The sequence below is a fragment of the Polyergus mexicanus genome, unplaced genomic scaffold, assembly GCF_030449975.1.
Source record: "Polyergus mexicanus isolate NDT 795.1 unplaced genomic scaffold, iyPolMexi1.0 SCAF_4, whole genome shotgun sequence".
In the NCBI taxonomy this organism is placed as follows: domain Eukaryota; kingdom Metazoa; phylum Arthropoda; class Insecta; order Hymenoptera; family Formicidae; genus Polyergus; species Polyergus mexicanus.
The window spans coordinates 3,763,739-3,784,676 of NW_027223324.1; the positions used below are offsets into that span (position 1 = coordinate 3,763,739).

The 20,938-nt window shown below is 40.8% G+C and overlaps 1 protein-coding gene across 2 annotated transcripts; it reads right to left on the reverse strand.

Annotated features, from left to right (window-relative positions):
• Positions 1-367: 367 nt before the first annotated feature.
• Drm (odd-skipped family member drumstick) lies at positions 368-7,491 on the reverse strand. 2 transcript variants are annotated; one of them, XM_070294525.1, is made up of 2 exons: positions 6,993-7,491; positions 368-3,454 (listed from the first exon to the last, which is right to left on the reverse strand). In XM_070294525.1, exons 1-2 carry the CDS (start codon positions 7,220-7,222, stop codon positions 3,379-3,381), a joined length of 306 nt encoding a protein of 101 aa, XP_070150626.1. In that variant the 5' UTR covers positions 7,223-7,491; the 3' UTR covers positions 368-3,378. The 2 variants fall into 2 exon arrangements, with proteins under 2 accessions (XP_070150626.1, XP_070150627.1); XM_070294526.1 differs by having other exon boundaries at positions 368-4,006.
• Between the last annotated feature and the right edge of the window lie 13,447 nt (positions 7,492-20,938).

A 20,938-nucleotide genomic window follows, 5' to 3' on the forward strand; every position in this document is an offset into this window, starting at 1 on the left:
TCGCTGCACGATATAGGACAATGTGAAAATATAGTATAGTAAGGCAGTTTTCAAGCATCGACAACAACACGTTTAACGTACAGGAAATTAATGAAGAAAGAAGCACGGGCGAGATGTAGCGTTTTACAACACTTGGCGAATTTATTTCTAGTCCGCTGTGGGGAATGGAATTTTCCCACTAATACAATGCTATGTGCGGAAAGCATACATGAAATCATCGTCGCGCGCGCCTATCATATTATCTCATCACTTTTGGAGAGACAGAAACGTGAATCTTCCTAACGGGCCGACCGCGTACCTCGGTTTGTGTATAAAGCTAGCGATACATGCATGGATATCGATGTGTGGCAATATATGTATAATATACTATAATGCAATAATTTTAATATTATAATAAAAAATAAAATAACATTATTATCACTCCTATTATATCGCGTACAACGGAATGCAGGTCTACACTCGTGTGGCCTATCGGCGGCTACGATACAGAATGACTAAGCGCTATATTTCGATAACATTCATAAAATAATAATAATAATAATTAATAATCAATATAATAATAATAATAATAATAATAATAATAATAATAATAATATTAAAGACGCAGGAAGATGCGCAATTTTTGCAAGCTATGTACAAAGTACGACCGCGATCTCATTTCGCCCTAGAAGGGGAATCGAAACAGATTTATAGAAAGAAAGATAAAATCCTGTTTCTCGAAGCTACATCGTGGATGATTACCGCGTAAATTTTTTCACATCCATCAATATACGAGTTTTTCTGTTAGCTAAATGGCAGCTCTCGATATTCTCGAGACGCCGTAGCCGAAACTCATATATACGCATCTTATAACTCATTACATATTTTGTAATTTTCTCTCGTGTTCGAAGCGAAAAATATTTAGCGATATAAGAAGGTGCGTATGTTTTTATAACCAGATTCACGTAAATTTCTTAATCCTCGTCAACATACATGTTCCTTCCCTCCCACACGCTTTCTCTCCTTTTAATGTACAGTTTAGAAAACATGACGCACAAAATACAATATATTAAATTTAATACACGAAAATTATATTCTTTACGGTGTATCGCGATAAACGCGAGTCGGATTAAAGTGGGGATAGCGATAATTCATTATCAATAATATAAACGTTTCCATCTTTTTAAGATATTGTAGATTTTATAGATATATAGAGAAAAAGGTAGGAATATATAAGAGACAAAAATATATGTATATATAAGACGGAATGTGCAATGTAATATATAGTCTTGCGTGTAGTAAAATTTGCATCTGTGCGTTTACATCGTCGAAATGCGCGTGAAATTTCAAACGTCGGATAATATAAAATCAACGATAAATAAAATCATCGACGTTCTCGCTCGACTCTACGCTTTATACTTATACAGATCCATTACGATAAACGTCTTGTATTCCTACCGTTTCCTCGAGAAACGAGAACTGAAGGTTTCCGCCGTTTACCCAATACGTATTCAAACACGATGATTATATTTGTGCTCGCCACACGCGCGCTATCCCACACGGTGTACTCGCGTTTAGCGTCTCGCTCGAGAGAAGGAAAAAATCCGAATCGGCCATCGTCCACACCTACACCGTATCCGCTTATTCGCCGATATCGAAGCGGATATTTCTGTCCGTCTCTATCGCGCAGATTCCGCGTTTTTCGAGAGCGACACTTTATTCCGCGCATGGGCTTAAATAAAAAGGAGAAGAGAAAAAAAATACGGGACGACATATACATAGAAAAAGTAAGAGAGATACGATCGATACGCTCGAAGAATAACGGTTGATCCTTATTCCGCTTGAGTTGGCAGCTTGTCTCGGCCGGAATCGAAGAGACACTTCGCCGAAGATTCACCCACTTGGAAACCAATCTCAGCTGACTGGTATTTGCGTCAGCGATATCACCTTGTGTGTACCACGTGGACAAGCCAAGGTTGTTCGGTCGTGGAACAATCTTGACGACAATCCCGGTCCGCTCGCTCGCGCGAGCGATTCGATTTTGCGTCTCCCTCTGCGTGGATCATCATCAGCGCGAGATTATACGGATTTTCTGAACGGGGAAGCCGAGTAGCTCTCCGCGGTTGATTGCCAGGTGGTGAGGTCGGGAAGACGTCGCTCCGGGCCTGGGCGTGGTCCACGGTAGCACGCGAGGAAGCGAACACGAGCGCATCCTCTGACCGGCGTGTTCTCGTATAGAGCTAGTAGGTAGGTTATTACGTAGTCCAATTTAGGATGTTAGCCCGAGGAGGGCTACGAGGAACAACGCGGTAGCTTCCGTCATGAAAACGCGGAGGAAAGTTGATGGTCCGCTCGCGGACTCTTCCCCGGTTTGCTCTCTCGCCGTCGTGTAATCGACCGAGAATCATTCTTTTTAGTTTTCTTGAAGCTTCCATGCTCGACGAAAGATATCGCGTGTACTTTTTCATTGTCTATCGTGAAAGGATTGCGGAAATTTTTATCGATTAAAATGTCTTCTATCGAAGGTAGCGCATCATGTTTAAAACAGAAAAAAAGATTTAAGGTGCAATTTTTTAATTGATAAGTAAATTATTTTCCTCGGGTAGCGTCGTATCTATCTTTCTTTCTCGTATCCTTGCGAGAATATCTTGTATGAAACGCTGACCATTGTCTTTGTTCGCACACGAATATGAATCCTCGAATTATGTACGATATGTCGTTCCTCTAATCGCACGCGACGCTAAACTTTCGACGATATAAAATCTAAATAGCTTCCCGATCAATTCAGTTATCCCGTATAAAGATATTTTTAATTAATATTCAATGACAACGTAAATTTCGCGCGCGCTTTCAACATTGTGTCGCGATCGCATTTTACAAGATAATATCAGTTATACCGTTCGAATTTAACCTGGCAGAATTACGCAGGAAGTTCAGTGAAATTGCTCGCCGCTTCGTATCCCAGATCGCTGCCATCGTTCACGGATCTGCGACGGTGCTTCGTGTTGGTCGAGTCGACGATTCTCCTCGAAGATGTTTCTGACGTCTGGGTGTAGGCTCGGGATATAGGAGGATGAGAGAAGCGGAAAAAAATCAAAGAAGCGTGGACGAGCAAACTAAAATACGAGGTTGGTAGGCAAGGTTAGGTGGCAATAAGAAAAAAAAAAAATTAAAAAGATCGATGGAGCTTCGCGGTTCCCCTATGATTCGCAGAGACGGCTCTTCGTCTCCGGCGAATAAGACACGTCGTCGCCGACGGATCGACGCGGAGGATTATCGCTTTAATAAAGGAGGAAGATCGGGGAGAACTGGTTGTTCGATGAGTGAGTTATAGCATTCGATAGAGAAATAGAGACGCGTATCTACGGGAATTTAGGATAGTAGTTGGCCGGATGGCTTCTAATACCTAGAGTAGCCATTTGAATAGCCATTTGAGTAGCCGTTGGAGCCCTTGTAGGGAACAGAGTGTATGCTCCTGGAACAGAGATGGTCGAAATCGGAAGATGAGGAAAGTACACATCCCGGGGTGGACCCCTCGCTCTCTTCTCTTCTCCCCTCTTCCCCTTCACTCATTCTCTCAAATTCTTCTCCTATCTATCAATCATTCCCGCTGCCTCGTTAGAGCCGTGGAACTCGTGCGCGCCGTGTGTTAGTTAAAGAAATAGCCGACGATATGGAAGAATAGTCAAAATCGCAGACAAAGTAGTGGAACAGGCAGAAGAAGAAGAAGAAGAAGAAGAAGAAATACGCATGCAGGAGCTTTTTCTGCGGTGGCGGTACATAGTTGTCAATCGCGTTTTTCGTCGCAATCGATTGGAGGAAAAAGTGCGGGTGATCAAGAATGACAGACAGAAAGAGAGAGAGAGAGAATGCGTGTAGGTTGCAGTTTATCATGGTAGTTGCAATTTTAATTGTTGTCTGTTGTCTGTTGTCTATTGTAAAATTGTTCATGTTGCTGGCGTGTGCATTTTGTGTATGTGTCAAGGGGCAGGAGGTTCAGAGAGCTCCCGCTCACCGCCACCCACATCTACAACAGAACAGAAAACAAGACCACCGCCGTTACATACAAGGTATCCATTAGTATCCACCAGTATTGAAGATTTATTTTATCGCTCGATCGTTCAAACGCTCTCGCGCGCGCGCGCGCGTTTGCTCGCTCGCTCGCTCGCTCGCTCGCGCGTTCCATGCGGGGGCAGAGCATTATTTCAGGCTGATTTATGGGTCAGGCCGATCCTATACCGGGTACGGTATTTGCGCGCCGGGTATCAACTATCGACGCGACGGACGTCGTGGCCCGTAGGCGCCGAGACAAGAAGTGCAAAGTTCGCGCGGATCCTTCCCGCGAATAGGTACCTCTTCTCTCACCGCCGATTCTCTCGCCTCCGGAGAGGCGGGTGAAGGTGACACGTTGCAACGTTACAAGGCTATCGATGCGAAAGGTCAACGCGGTAGCGGCCTCCTAGTCGACCGAAGCGACGCTTTTGACCTTCTCGGGGCGCCGGCACCGTGACCGCATATAGCGATAGTCGACACTAATTCTGCACTGTTGGAAAATTTGACTTAAATTTAAAATATATCGCATGTGTCCCAAACGATCCTTACATATTTTTGCGTTAATTTAACGTAATATGGATATGTCAAATGGTGACATTAATATTATGTTAATATTTTAACATAAAATAAATGCAAACTTTATAGTAATTTGAAATAAATTTTGTGTAAGATCCACAAATTTTTTCAATAATAAAATTTAAAATATGTGTACATTGTGTTATTTTTATATTTTTTTTCCAATTGTTTTAATAATTCAACATTTGAATTTAATTAATACAACAGCAATATGTTAAATTAACATATGTGCATGAATATGCTAAATATTTAACATAAAAATTTTAATCCGCTTATTTTTTAACAAGAAAACACAAATTTTCCAACAGTGTAACTTTCTCAATCGTATTGATTTTCGTCAAAACTTGATAAGAGAATCGATAAAATATAAAGCGAGTAATTGGGCGTATAATAAAAGTTTCTCTCTTTCTTTCTCTACGCAAAGTTCTATGAACATAGAGAGATCACTTTTCAAAATTATAATCTGATTAAAATTTCTCGTTGTGCCGTTTTCAAAACGATGAAATCCTCTTCTATGTTGCGACATGATATCGTCATCACCTTCTCTCTGACGCAAAATTAAATTAATTTTACGCTCGTAAAAATGAGTCATAGAATCGTATCTTTTCTTCGCGACCAGTCGTATCTTTAAATCAACGTTTTCTTTTCTTTTGTTCGTTAAAATTTTTCTTTTAACAACAACGTAAAATATATCTTTTGATATAATAAAATATTATTTTAAGAAATACCATTTATTAGAAACAATATATTTCTAGTTTCAGTATGCGTTCGAGTGAATGGTCTGTATTTCTCTTTGTGTATATTGTTTCTTTGTTTATTTTACATGTATCGTATTTTCTTTACTTATTGTTAAAAATATGGCACCTTTTGTTAGGATCGAACGGAAAAGTCCAGTAAGTTGGAAAAAAGTGATAAATTCCGAATTCTTGGAAATTCCAAATTTTTACTGTCCCGAACTTTCTCTAAAATGCAATAAATCATTATATTTAAAAAAAAAAAAAAAATTAAATCAAAATAATATCAAAGTCTTTAAATTCAAATTAATATATGAAATATCTGAAACAAAAATTTTAGAGATATAAATGTTATTAAATTTTATATTAATTTTTAGTTTAATAAGAAATGTAGTAATATAGTAACAGAATTTAAACCAATATAGATCCGACTCGCGTTTACCATTCAACATGTAGCGAAATCTAATTTATTTTTGCTACGTCGATTCCTAATATCTATTACGGATTTTATATTTATATATTTTGAATAAAGCTTAAATTATAAAAAAACACTCTCTCAATTAACGAATACGGATAAAAAGATTTTCTATTTATTTGAACATTTTAAGTAGAGAAGATCAGTCTTTGCCGGTTTTCCGGAAAATATCATCGGCTTTTATCACTGGGCACAGAATTTATCAAAAAAATGTGGAATTTTTCCAATCCTGCCTTTTACGCATGGAACGCTTTGCGAGTATCGTTAATTAACGATTATATTAAAACATCAACGTGAGATGTTTGATATATATTAATCCTCTTGTATTTGACGTATCTTTAATTCACCGCGATAAAACTATTCGCGACGCGCGTTTCGCGATTTCGTCGCGTCAAAAGATACTCGACGATGGATCGAAGAACCGGCAAGTTTCGAAGTGACTCACAGAATGAAGTACCGACTTCACCGATCGGCCGATCGTTTTTCTCTTTTCTTCGACTTTGCGAAAGGTCGAACCGGTGACCCGACCGGTTTCCTCGAGGCGCTTACGTCGAGTCTTAGCTTAAAGCTTACGCGCGCGACTAAGAATCTTTATACATAATACGCGATGCTGAAAACTTCAAGTTACTTGTTATCGAAACGCCGATCGGTTACAGCTCGACGGAGAAGCGTAATATTCGTCATGTATAAAAGAAAAGAGAAAAAAAACGGGATAATCGCGATAGAAGGATTTCCACGATGGTCGATGACGCAAAATCTAACGACGGTTAATTTCAGCTTGATTTTTCGAGTCCACAGTTGACAGAGCTCTGATCGAATCAGTCTCCTGTCGCGCAAAAACATCTCGGATGCTTCAATTATTTTTCTCGCGATTGAGAGTTATACATTCACGATCGCGATATCTCGCAGAAACTAATTCACTAACGTCACAGACGCGTATCTTTTTCATACGCGCGACGCTCGTACACTTGGAGAACGATACCTTGTAAAAGACCCCCCTAAAGGGTCCACCTTCCCTCGAAGATCGCGACGATTGGTCACACGTATCGGATCGCGCATATCTCGTAATAGGAGAGAAAAAAAGAAAAGAAAAAAAAACAAGTATCGATACGAAACGGGAATAACGAAAGAAAAAAAAAAAAAATGAAGAATAGGATAAAACGATAGTGCAGTACCTGTGCTGCTTGAGATTGTCCTGCCGCTTGAAGGACTTTCCGCAGACCTCGCAGGTGAAGGTCACGTCGTCCTTATGGCTGCGCTCGTGGATCATGAGGTTGTAGGGCTTCGTGAAGCGCCGCTGGCAGTACTTGCAGACGAACTCTACCGTGCACTTGGCGCGCATCTTCTGCCGCCGGCCGAACTCCCTGCCGTGCCCCTCTGTCTCCATCGGCATTATCGCGAACATCCTTATAAATTCCCACCGCTCCTTCTCTTGGTCGAGAGTCTCTGTCCTTCTCCTTTCCCTCCTACCCCTCTCTCTCTCTCTCTCTCTCTCTCTCTCTCTCGCTTTCTTTCTCACTCTTCTCTCGCCGACGCCCGGAGTCACTCCCACCACTTTGTCTGTCTCCCTCTGTCCTTTTTCTCGGTACGCTTCGTCGTTCTCTCTCTCTCTTTCCCTCTTACTCTGTCATGTACTCTCTGTCACGCTATTTCTCTCTGTCTCGCATGCAGAGACTTTCGTACGCTCTCTCTCTCTCTCTCTCTCTCTCTCTCTCTCTCTCTCTCTCTCTCTCTCTCTCTCTCTCTCTCTCTCTCTCTCTCTCTCTCTCTCTCTTTTTCCTTTTATCTGTCGTTCCTCGATTCGCTCTTCACCTCCCGCGTAAAGCTAGTCTCGAGCGCGGCTGATCTCCTGGGAGTGAGATCACTGCTTGTAGCACGTCTCGCGAGAGGATCCTCTCTGCCTGAAAAGAGCACAGAATCGATGATTCCTCCGATCTGACTCGCGCGCGGCTCGAGACGGAATCGGCCGCGTCGCCGTCGCGCGGAGCAAAGTATTCGCGTATACGTATATCTTTGACGATATCGACGGCGAAACGTCGTTCTACCAGCGACGGGTTAAGTAATGTCTCGAAGCAGATTGTATAAAGTATTTTGCATTCCCCTTATTGAAACGCGTAGGCGGAGGAAAGCGCGCCTCGCGCGGAACATCTTGCATCGAATTATTCGCGCGACATTTTATTAGGATCACGCTTAAAACTAATATAGGAACATAGAAATGACTTTGCAAGAAAAGCTCGTTGCGGGATATACCTAACGCGAATCGAAATAGAATATAGCTTTCGATGTGGAGAACGATCAATACGCATCTTAAATTCTGTATTTGCAAAAAAAAAAAAGTAACACAAAGCTAATTTAATCGATGGTAATAAATAAAATTGAAAATGGTAAATAGAATCCGCGTATAAAAATATTAGGTAAGCTTTGTTTTTCTCATCTTAATTTATTTTGTAAAATGATCTTTAATTTGATATTATCTTTATTTTAACTCTGTATAAATTTTGCAAAGTTGCACTTGCATGAGTGAAAACTGTATTATGTGATTTTTACTTCTTCAAATATAATAGAATTAATCCACCATTAAATGTATCATTTATAATTATATTAAATATTTAATATAATCACAATTAATTTTGCGAAATGTTGTCAAATTTTTGTGAAATTAATAATCATATTTTAATATTATGTGATTATACATTAAAGAGTATTTATATTATATCTGTATTTAGTCTTGTACTTTAATACAAAAATTCCCGATTTTATTATTTCTGCAAAGAGCACGGTGAATAATTATATAAAAAAGATACGAATGAAAAATTATTTTTCTATTGATGTGTGTGTGTGTGTGTGTGCTTTTGCTGAATACATAATTTAAATTATCGCTCCTAGCGTATATCCTCCGGAACATATTATTTCAATTATTTTATAATCGTCTAGTTTTATATAAATTTTATTCACACGAGCTAACGTATGCTCGAGATAAACGAGAGAGAGAATGCGCGGCAACTGGTGCTAAATTCACAAATACGATCCATAATTTTTACTTCGCCATCCAGTTTTGCGTAAATCGTGATAATATCTCTAGACGCTGCTCGAAGAAGAAACACGAAAACAAGTCGTCGATTAACTTTTATGCGACTGTGCGATGTGGGCTATTTTTAAATTCTTAAATAAAAAGAATTTAAGTAAGATTATTATAGAAGACTGAAATGCGAAAAGAATTATAATTTGGCCAAATATTTCTAAACATATTATTTTTTTGCTTATCCTCGCTTTACGTTAAACAGATGTTTTTTTACCGCGTGATGAATTTTTTCAAAGATATCCTAAAATTAAGTCAAATTCTCGACTTCTTCGCGAGCAATTTCTTACATCTATTTTGACTTCTGACATATATAACTTCCAACATTATTACTCTTGAAATATTTCTTAAATTTCGGAAATAATTTGAAATCTTATGTAAGCCGATTCCACATCAAAGCCACACATTTTCATGCCTCGAAAATTATCATTTATTTCACTGTTATCGCTCGCGTATATTTCAAAGAAAAGAATAAAAAGACACGATAAATAAAGAAAAAAATAATCATTCATCTTTCTCTTTTTCTTTATCTCTCTCTATATATGTATATGCAATATATTAATTGTATTATAAACAAATTATAGCGAAGAGATAAAAATCTCTCGCAAGAGTATTGTTTTCGGAATTTGTCGAGTGTGAACAAAGGGACCACAAGAGGAAAACTGCTCTTAATAATACGGCTTGAGATCGATGTCGATGAAGAAAAAAAGAAGATAACCCGTATAAGGAACCAATCGCGGGGCGCGCGTAACCGCTGGGACGGGAGCCCCCTCGGCAGGTCTCGCTACCGGGCTCACGCGTATTATTAAGCGCACGGCGCACGCTCGAATAAAGTGGCGTGTCCGAATGAATAATATAAGCGTGCCTGGGCGTAACCCAGATCGGTTTAAGCCGTGGACCCCCTCACGCGGCGGTGGAGCCTAACTCGGAACTGCGCATTACGCGCGATTCAAGTCATCGCACGCATTTTTATAAAAAGACTGCCGTTTCCTGTCATCCGGATAGGATAACTTTGGCATAAATACTGGATGTCACGACGCGCAATATAGGTAGCAACGATATTCGCGCTATCGCAAAAACGGAGAGCTGTTCGTATCACTTTATTGTTTCGGGAAGATGGAAGCGCAAAAATTCGCGGCTGTACAAGCGCAGCTTTACTTTGATAATCTAAATTTTTGACAATTTTATCAATCGCATACACACGCAACATTTTTCTTCAATTAGAATATAATAACTGTAAGGAATAATATTTCATTTGAAAAATCGAAATTTTTCTATCATTTCCGATCTCAATTTTCTCACGTTTTTGTGCATTTTAAAGAAATTCGACAGATTTAATTTAGGGTTTATAGAAATCAAAGTTCTCACTTTGTATCTGAAATAATTTTAAAAGTGAGTAATCCGTCTGTTCGAAGTATGAAAATAAATATTAGATCGAAAATTGAAAGTAAAAAAAAAAAAAAAATTTAACTCGGACGAAAATATAGATGCTGCTCTTAATCTGACTGCCCTTTAAATTTGACCAGTTTTCCTTGGAATCGCGCAAATTTACATTAGCCGTTTCTGTCACGAGACATTGATATACGTACCAGTGAAAATGAACGACACATCACGGCTACTACGTAGCAATCTTGTCGAAGAGTTATGAGGTCGTGATACGCCTGTATTACCCGAGACGGAAGAGACACATGTGGCAGGAACAGGTTCTCACTTTGCGCGCGAGACGAGGTTAATGAGTTGTACGTTAATGAGTCGGGTGCCGAGGAAAGCGACATTTAGCCGTGTAAACACTTATAAGTTTTACATTACACACGTGCGCGCGCGCGCGCGCGAATAATCTGTTGAAGGCGATGATAAATGAATCGCGCTCTCTGAGAACCGGCCAAGTCTGCGTCTGAGAATTCGACCGCGATCAATATAAATTAATAACATAATAAACAAATAAGAATTACACGAATAACGAGAAGCGATTATTTCGAGTCTTGATAATACTCTCTATAGAAGCTCGTAACTAGAGAAAAAAATGAAATAAAATCGCGCGCGCGTAACGACATATAAGATGAGTAGCATCGAGCACGCGAATAATGACGTTTCTGCGACAAGAAGGCAAATAACCGTGCCGGTTATTACGTTTTCGCCTCGCGAGAGTCGGCGCGGTCGCCTCCATTTAATGGTATGATAATGTACGATAATGTATGATAATGCGATATTTATGTAGATGTCGTCATACTGGCAGAAGACTCGCGAATAAACGGAGGAGCGTCTTCATATGTACGCGAAGCTACGGTGCGAAAGTGAATTTTGTTGTGCCGAGAGAAAGAGAGAGAAGGGGAGAGAGAGAGAGAGAGAGAGAGAGAGAGAGAGAGAGAGAGAGGGAGCTCGGAATAATCAGGCGGGACTTCTCCTTTCGCAACGTGAACGAAATATCGCGCCATTAGGTACGCGATTGAAAGAAATTTCGAATATCAATCACGCATCTTCGCATTGTAATTTGAAGTAATTGCAACGAATGAACGAACGGAGAGTTGGATTTTTAATAATTGTCAAAGAATTCGTTTAATAAAGTAAAGCGAACGTATGCGTTCAAAATGGATTCTAAATATTTTTAGATACCGTAACATTCCTTCAGATACCGAAGAATTCTCAAGTTCGTCGAACGAACTCATCGACACATTTTTCTAACAAATTAAACCGGGAAAAATACGCGAAGGATCTGAGAATGACCAAAGATTCGACGCTATATACATATTTGCGAATCTCGCTATCGACGTTCTTGAACGAAGGAAAAAATCGAGGTAAACGGGTCTAACCCGCAGTCGCGGGTGCCCTTTTGTTCCTTCCGCGTCGCGGTAGTACAGGAAGGGCGGAGTGCGTGGAACAAGAAGCCAAGCAGAGCCAATCGAGGTGGAACGGAGAGACGACCAACCCGAGGGGCCCCCGACTCGATATACGTGCGTGCACTCGTTCTTGCGTGCATGGAGGAATAAAGGAAGGAGCGGTAGCCCTCGGAGTCGTTCGTTCGTTCCTTCTCCTCGCCGCAGCGTGGAAGGCCGGTAGCCAACCAAAGAAGAGTAGCTACCGTGCACCGCCCTACCGCCGACTACCGGTTTTCGGCGGCCAGTCGCTACCGCACCGCGGCCGGAGAAGTCCACCGAGTACGGATGGACCACACCCTTCCTCGCCTCTCCCACCCCGACGCGAGACGTATCTCGGAACCCGCGGCGGGTACGCCAACGGATCTCACGCGCAAGGGCGTTTCTTCTCCGAGAGATCGTTCCCTATCGCGCGGGAAGATTCGCGGCGGCTGCGAGGGAAAAATGGTAGCCCGGCGATGGACCCCGCATAAAGGATTCTCGAATAAGTCGACACACCGTGTAGAATCGAACTTGAGGAATCTGCGCTAAAGATTTGAATATTAAATTTTTTAAATGACGGAAAATATATAAATAATTTCAAAATTAGTCGATACGATTTGATTGGCGAGTTTCATTCGTGCTTTAATGAAAAAGTAAGAAACCTACTATGGATCATGATCATTGAATCGGAACGGAAACGATTGTTTTGCGTAATGTGAAATATAGGATTTACTTTTCGCGTTACAGAAAAATTATACATTTAAAAACGTATTCATAAATTACCGGGCAGATCCGAGAAGAAAGGCTTGCGTAGAAAGCTCGAAGGAGATTGGAGTATAAAAATTATGGACAAGAGGCCATTCGACGACCAATCGAAATGCAGCGGCTACCGCGCACCGTCCTACGATCTGCTATTTTCGAGTCCAGCCGCAAAGACTCGAGATACGCGAATAAATATGGATCGCACGTGTTCCCGCCCCAGGTATGCACGTGAGTGGAAGATATGCGAAAAGATTCCGATAGATATTCAATAATACAGATACCTCCCTTTCGCTCTCTTTGCAGAGTATATAAACGACCATATTGGAAATTTGTAACGCTATATGATCTGCTTTCTCTCTCTCTCTCTCTCTCTCTCTCTTATTGTTAATGTTATTTCGAATATTATTAAAGTAATAATGTTATTATATTAAGCATTTGGATGCACGATTGGTGCGTCTGGTAATTTCTATCTCAAATTTAAATTGTATAATTATATAACAGAGTATAATTGAAATTATATCGCTCTATCAATTAAAATTATAAGTAATAAATTAATCGACTTTGACTTACCGAGATAGAAGAAATGCGAGTAAAAAGTTTGTCCTCTCGAGCAGTAGTACTCTTCCGTGAAAGTAAAAATCTGTAAGCGTTTCGGCGAACGAAGAACGAAACTCGCGAAAGGCGTCTAGACTGAATTGCGAGAGAGATAAATCGCGCGCGGTTACAGCGAGTATATAGCGTCTCACGCCACGCCACGCCAACAATGTAAACGTGTTACTTAAACGGGACTCCGGTGGCTCGTGAAAGTGTTGGAAGATGCTGCGCGTGTGTCTTCCGGGCTGACAGGTCTGGACCGTTTGGGTGCGCGGCGTCGACTGAAGCTTCGTTTGGCCGGTCGGTTCACTGGTAGCCCGAATAGGTAGGCATACCAGAAGACGGTAGGACGCGGTGTGTAACCGCCAAAGGTCTCCTCGTCGTCGTCGTCGTCGTCTCGCTTCTTCTGGTTGGAGGACCGGGAGACACCTCCCTACCGAACCGACTAACCGATATCCACTAGTTGTCGTTCGTGTGAAGGTAGCCTCCCTCGATTCCACGGGGAACGTCCAGGATGTTTCTTCCTCGACCTCGTTGCGGTGGTAGAGGTAGAAAAGAGGCGGCTGGGGCGGCGAGGGAGGAAAAGGTGAAGGAGGAGGAGGAGGAGGAGAAGGAGGAGGAGGAGGTGGTGGTGGTGAGAAGGATGCGGAGGAGGAACGGGAGCAGAGAAGAAGGAAAATGAGGGAAGAGGGTGAACGATGGGTGGGTGATGTCGGTAGAGAGAGGAAACGGCGAGAACCGATGATAAAGAGCAAGACTCGACGAAGAAGGAAAACGAGTGGTAGCGCGTCTTGTAGCCCGACTCCGCGTGCGTCCTTGTCTTACCCAGACGCCGAATAGCAGCGCGGTTATTCACAAATCCTTCGTCGACGCGGCTTCCTGAGCTCCCGCTCGGTACCCGTTCACCCTCCCCGCTTTCCCCACGACTGTTCGCCGTGTTCAATCGCTCCCTCTCTTCCACGCATCACGGATCCTCGGCATCCCTACCATCGCGACCTGCGTCTGGGTCCGCCCTCGTAACCGTCAGGCGAGAGCATCCCTCTTCACCCACGCCGAGACCCTTTCTGGGTCTATAATCTCGCCTGTGTCTCCCCTACCCTTCTCTTCGAGTATTCCAATACCGCCGCTTCCTTCCGTCTTCGCCTTTTCCCGAAAGGGTACCCCCCGCGGGGGCGGTAGCTAACCTCGGCCGTAAAGGCTACGAAGGTAGCGCTCGTATCCAAAAGCTAGAGCCACTGACTCTTTCCGGCGCGCGCGCGTTCAATCTACTCACCTATTTATCTACCTGTGCACAGGCTCGGAATATATGTTGCCGATCGTTCATTCTTAGAGAAGACGGTTGATATCTTCCCGAATAAACGTCGCGAGCTATTTCACATCTATTTACCCGCAAAAGCGCGACGAATCTGCGATTCTCGCGGAGAAAATTCGCGGATGCGAGAACGCATTTTTTTATTTCTGCCGCGGTAGGAAAGATCGGGAGAAAGGCAGATTTAAAGAAGACGAGAGAGAGAGAGAGAGAGAGAGAGAGAGAGAGTAAGAAAGACAGACAGGTAGACACAGAAGGAGAGACTCCGCTGACGATGAGAAGAAGCGGATAGTGTGGGAGAAAGTGGAGGTGGAAGGAGCGTGCAAAAGCGAAGAGCGGGGGCTGACACGATGCCGCGGGGGTTCCCAGGACACGTGGGAAATGCACAGTAGTCGATGTCAATCCCCCCACCATAGGCGGCTCACTCGGGCCCCGCCGGGCCCCACCACGAAGTTGCTGGTGAGTCGGAGAGCCATCGCCAAGATTCCGGGCGCCGCCCATCGAGATCCTGCGGTATCGCTTCATTGGACAATCCCAATCCGGACGGGACGATCGCGCGCGCGCGCCTCCCTCGCCGGAATGATCGAGTGGTGGAAAAATTCCACGGAAACGGCGACGACGATCACGACGATCACGACGATCACGACGACAACGACGACGACGACGACGACGACGACGACGACGACGATGACGACGACGACGACGACGATGACGACGATGACGACGATGACGACGACGACGACGACGACGACGACGACGACTACGATGACGACGTCGATGGGAAGAGGAAGAGGATAATGAAAAGGACGAGGAGGAGGGAACGAGTGGTAACAAAGGCGAACGCCGACGAGCCTGGTATGCGACGAGCCATGGTCACCAGTTCGATTTGCGAAAATGCATCGCCAAAGATGGAGAGGCATTGAAACAACAATAGGGGATTGAGAATATATTCCCCTTAATAGAGAGATTTTGAATGGCAGAGGATATATCTTTCATATAAGTGGCATAGAAATACACATTGATTACTGTAGCAATTCTACTGACATGTTGAAAGTAAATGTAGCTGCTTCGTTACGAAATAATGATGCAGCGAATTGAAACGTCGATAACCAGAAATTCAATATTGCGAATTATACTGATTTTTTCTACGCACGTACGTTTCTGCGTAATGTCAAGCACATACATCATATTTAATTCGTAATGTTTAAACGCAACTAATAAATTTCCGATTTTTTGATTGCAATTCAAAAAAAAATTTCGAGAAATTCTCTGTTTAGAGTATTTGAACGATACATTTATATTTTTAATAGGAGGTAACGCGCGAATTATTAATGCAGAAGAGAGTTTTAATAACGTTAAATTATTTTTTTCTCCCTTTCCCCTCCAACTATATTTCTCTCAATAATAATTCGCAAAAAATTTTAAAAGCGGAACGTTGAATTTTGTCACATTTTTGCCTGATTGGATCATAATATTTTTTTAAATTATCTCTGTTGTAATATAAATGCAATTAATATTATTGTATCGAATAAACGACGTATATCGCCCGCAGAAATGATAAAATAATAAATATAAAATGTGCAAATGGACGATGCGTCATAACTGGCTCGATACCGAAAAATAATAATCATTGAAAAGAATTCATGAACGTTGTGATTCGAATCATTGACCATTATTACAATCCTAAATAATTCGAATTATCGTAACGTTTGTCATATTTTTCCAATAATCACACTATTTCCTCAATTCGATGTACATTAATAATAAAGCTTTCTTCTTACGAAAAGTCTAAGTAAAACGGTGTCTGAACGGTATTTGTCCAAATTTTTTTCCCAACTTTACGTTAAGTTAGAAGTGGTGGTCAACAAATACACGCAGAGATCCAGATATCTGGCTTGTCTAATCAAAAGTTCGAAGGGTGTACCGAGAAGTCGCGTTATCTTGATATTTAAGATAAAAGAGAGAGAGAGAGAGAGAGAGAGAGAGAGAGAGAGAGAGAGAGAGAGAGAGAGAGAGAGAGAGAGAGAGAGAGAGAGAGAGAGAGAGAGAGAGAGAGAGAGAGAGACGGCCGTGCGTATTCGGTGATCGCGCGGATCACAGAGAGGCCGCCGCCTCTGTTGGCGCAGGAAACGGAAACTGACGGAAACAAAGCCTCGGCAAATAGACGGCATCTCTCACAGGGGGAATGTTACGAGGGCAAATAACGCGCGTCCTCTCGTTATTGCTCTCTCTCTCTCTCTCTCTCTCGCCTCGTCGGTCTCGCGTCTCGCGACAAATATTGTCACGTTCGCGGTAGAGAAGGAACGACAGCGGCATCGCCTCTCGTCTTCGAGGGGCCCTGACAACCGATAGATTAGGGGGACCCGGAGCCGCGATACTGTATAAACGACGTCGCCGCGAGAGATAACGACCGAGAACCGATCACGATAGATCTTGTGTCGAATTAGCAGGTAGATAGGTAGGTAGGTCCGAGCGTGAGAAACCGCTTGCGCCGATCTTGAGATAACGTAATCCGAAAAGAAAATTTGTGAATGGGGCCTCGAAAAGTGGAGGAACGCCCCCTCTTCGTTTCTGATCGTGCGTTGCGAATTCGAAGGGAAAGGACAGCGTGAAATTTTTTCTTTCCGGAACCATTCTTCTGACAAACTTAACAAAGTGACAGTAGCTACCGCGAGATCTGGCACAAACGACAGTTTAAGAAGTACGAATCGCATTGTGGCTTTTGCGATTTAACACGAATAATTGCTCTGTGCTTTAGATGTATTTGTAACTGTAGAATTTTTATCTTCTTCCAAGCCACACAGAAACCAAATTATTTCTATTCCAAAATATTAATATAATTTATTTCTATGTATATTAATTAATTAATAGAAAAATAAATTATATTATATTATATCTCGACATGGAAATAATTAATATATATTTTTTATACAACAATTTATCGTACATATCTATCTTGTAGGGAAAAAAATTTGCGCGATACAATAGTTTCATTTAATAAAAATCATCATATAATAAATAAACACAAATCACATATAGCGAGATATATTTTAAAAAAGGAGAGAGATATAGCGGAGCATTATTCTTTTAATTTTAATGAATTGAAAATAAATGCGTTGCGGTTCGCGCAGAGCGTTTATACCAAAATATAAAGCATTGGCAAGAATTTGTCGTGGATTCTAAATTGTCGACTGTATATATATATATATACATACGATGATAAGTGTGCCTCCCAGTAATGGCGGTCACATCAAAGCTTTACTCGCGTTCTTCGTCGGCGTGAAGTCGCGGCTCATAGATACTAATGGAAAAGTGTGTGTGTGTGCACGCACGACAATGTTTCGTATCTCTTAATGGTCGTTTCACAATCGTTTTGTGAGCGTACGAATTTTGCGTTCTAGAAGTGGGATTAAGAACGTTTAGCCGAGAGAGACGCTGTAACAGCTTTACCATCGTTTCAATAAAGATAGGCAGCGCGAGTTTGGAATGTTTGGATTAATTCAGATGCTTTCTTGACAAATCTTGATAATAAACGAGCAATAAAATATGCATGACGTTAGAGAAGTCTTTTTAAGATAATCTATTATAACATTTTCTTTATAATAATACATCTGAAAACTATTTAACTTTTTCATTTATATAAGTATATGTCTTATATATTTCTATATACATGTATAATATTAATTGCATAAAATAAACTTACTTAATAACAGTCTCTCTCTCTCTCTCTCTCTCTCTCTCTCTCGTTATTTTGTAAGAAAAAGAGAGGGAGAGAATTTTTCCCAAATTAAAATTCTTTTCCAAGAATTTTTCTTCTCCTTTTTACGTACTTGCTATTTATTATTAATATTCGAGAACAATTATTCAATTACAGAAATTATGATGATTTCATATTCTATATTTACGAACGCAATATGCGTGACTTGCTTTAGAACCCCGGATTTGCCAGCTTTTATTACATGTTATCATCTGCGCACTTGTTTTCGCAAGGAAAAGTCATTTATACTATAGCTAGAAAGATTAACTAGATATTTTCAGTTTATTCGAATTCTGCATATCATCGCCAATTTGTATTTTTAAAAAAATATTCGTTCTTTACAATCTTATACTCTCTCTCTGTCTCTCTCTCTTTTTCTCTCTAATTTAAAAAGCGTTATATTTATAAAAGAAATATTTGTAAACTTGGCAAAAATTTGAATAAAGGAAATAATGCACAAATATTATAACACAATTATAATAAATTAATCCTCTTTTTTTCTATTTTTTTATTTTATCAGACTTACTTGCAATGAAACAAGCAACTATATAACAAATTTTAATAAAGTTACTCTTTATAAAACGTTACACAACCCTGTTAAATGTAAACTAAAAACTAATCCGTAGTGACACAGGTTCATTTTTTTAATCGTGAAATTGTTTTAAAAGTGTATCTTTATGTTAAAACTTTAATATTACAAAGCAGATTCAAAAAAAATCAGTACAGTGTGAAATTCCGCTAATGATAAACGTACGACGCTGTGAGCGAGACTTTACCCTAAGGTCCGAAGAGGCACCGGAACGAAGAGTTGGCTCGTATAATGGGCATAGGACGAACCCAAGAAGAATCATGGACTGAAGCCGCACCTTCTGCTGGCCACGTATAAGTATGCAACGCGCACACGTTATAATGCTACGCCCGCAAATGTACGGGCGACGTAAGATTATTGCGACCACCATAATGCCGGACGCGCAAATTCGACTTCTTCCACAACGGCATCGTATAGTCTTATAGTTGCGTGAGCAGTCATGTTACTTCTGATCCGTAAGTAATCGTATTCTGCCTATAATATGACGGCAAAGATGCAGAAAAAATGTCTTACGAATTTTATATTAATATACAATTTAATAGCTCGATTATATTAGAAATGTCACGATTGACAAGACAGTCCAAATTGTTTAGATCTTCTCCGACAAAATCATAGAAATGAAAACTCGATGCACAAATCAGTTGCGAGTCTCCAAAAATTACTTTTTCTTGGAAAAAAAAAAAACTGCCTGCTTGAAAAAAAACTGTGCTGTGAAAAAATTGGGCCTGTCTCATTTTTGAGAAGCTTACGTGAGATTTCGAGAGTAATAAGAATATTCTCCCTTGCATTTATATTTTGCCAAATAAATAAAATATTATTTAGGCAAAGATAGATAGAGAGAGAGAGAGAGAGAGAGAGAGAGAGAGAGAGAGAGAGAGAGAGAGAGAGAGAGAGAGAGAGAGAGAGAGAGAGAGAGAGAGAGAGAGAGAGAGAGAGAGAGAGAGAGAGAGAGAGAGAGAGCTTCTGAGATGCTTGATTCTTTTGGGCAACTTTATACTACATCTCCGATCTTGGAACACGCGAAGCAGCCAAGTAACCCGTTGACACATCCGTTTATACGGTGTATAAATACACGTGCGTAAAGCAAAGCGTGACGTGCGTCGCTCGCGCAGGAATTTGCCTTCGCGGCTTTACCGGATTTACCGAGACACCTCGTGAAACACGCCCATGTTTGACTTAGCTTTTGAGTTACGCCGAAATTTTCACAGAGACTCGCCGCTGTCACACAGAGAGACCGACGAGACGCGGGGGAGGGCGACCGAGAAGGAAGTGGAAGTGACACAGCGCGAGGATGTGTTCGTATAGGACTTATCATTTCTCGTGTAACGACGACGAGCCGCGCCCGACATGTACAGACGGAATAGATTGTTTGTCGATATTTTTTACTCACCTCCATTCCCCCTCGCCATAAAGCCGTCTGCGAGCGGCGGAGCACGGCTCGTAAAATGTACGAGCCGAGCTGCCAGCGGCACACTCTGCGCGCTTTATGTGCAAACAAACTATCTCTCGCAGGTATATATAATTCGCTCAATAATCGCGCTCGTTTTCGATAAACGATGAGAATTCGCTCAGGAACTCGTTCCGATATTCTTGCGCTAGATTTGTTAATCTCGTATGAAAAATAAGTCTTGTTTTCTTTGCCCCTCTTACATTCAATGGAAATTCTGTCACTCGTGCGTAATTACTTCAGCGATCGACACTATTTTCCATCAAAATTGGAAATATCTCTATTTTGGAGTAATATATATATATATATATATATATATATATATATATATATATTCAAATATATAAATATTCATAATATTATAAAATAATGCTCTGACCTTTAGTACGATAAAAAAAGTATTTCATTGTTTCTGTTCAATTTTTCATCCTTCTTAAAATGAGGATTCTCATTCTTACTCAGAAAATCGAGATAAATAGAATTAAATTTTTATTCAAATCAAATTCTTAATAAAGTTTGACTATGTACAGTTTTATAATAAAATAATTATTAGATATACAGTATAAAAATAGATCGAATATGATAATTTTTTAATTTGCTGTTAATTAAAGATACATTGTCTCACATGAAAACTCTGCTATTATTTACAGAAAAATTTTTAAATTTCTTTAATTAGATTAATGATTGTTCTTAATATTTCATAAAATTTTCACTTAACAACATCTTTTG

Coding starts and splice junctions, on each gene's coding strand:
- Drm (XM_070294525.1), bottom strand. CDS start 7,222: ATGTTCGCGATAATGCCGATGGAGACAGAGGGGCACGGCAGGGAGTTC. Junction 3,455..6,992: donor GACAATCTCAAGCAGCACAG/GTACTGCACTAT, acceptor TCTCTGTTCCAG/GAGCATACACTCTGTTCCCT.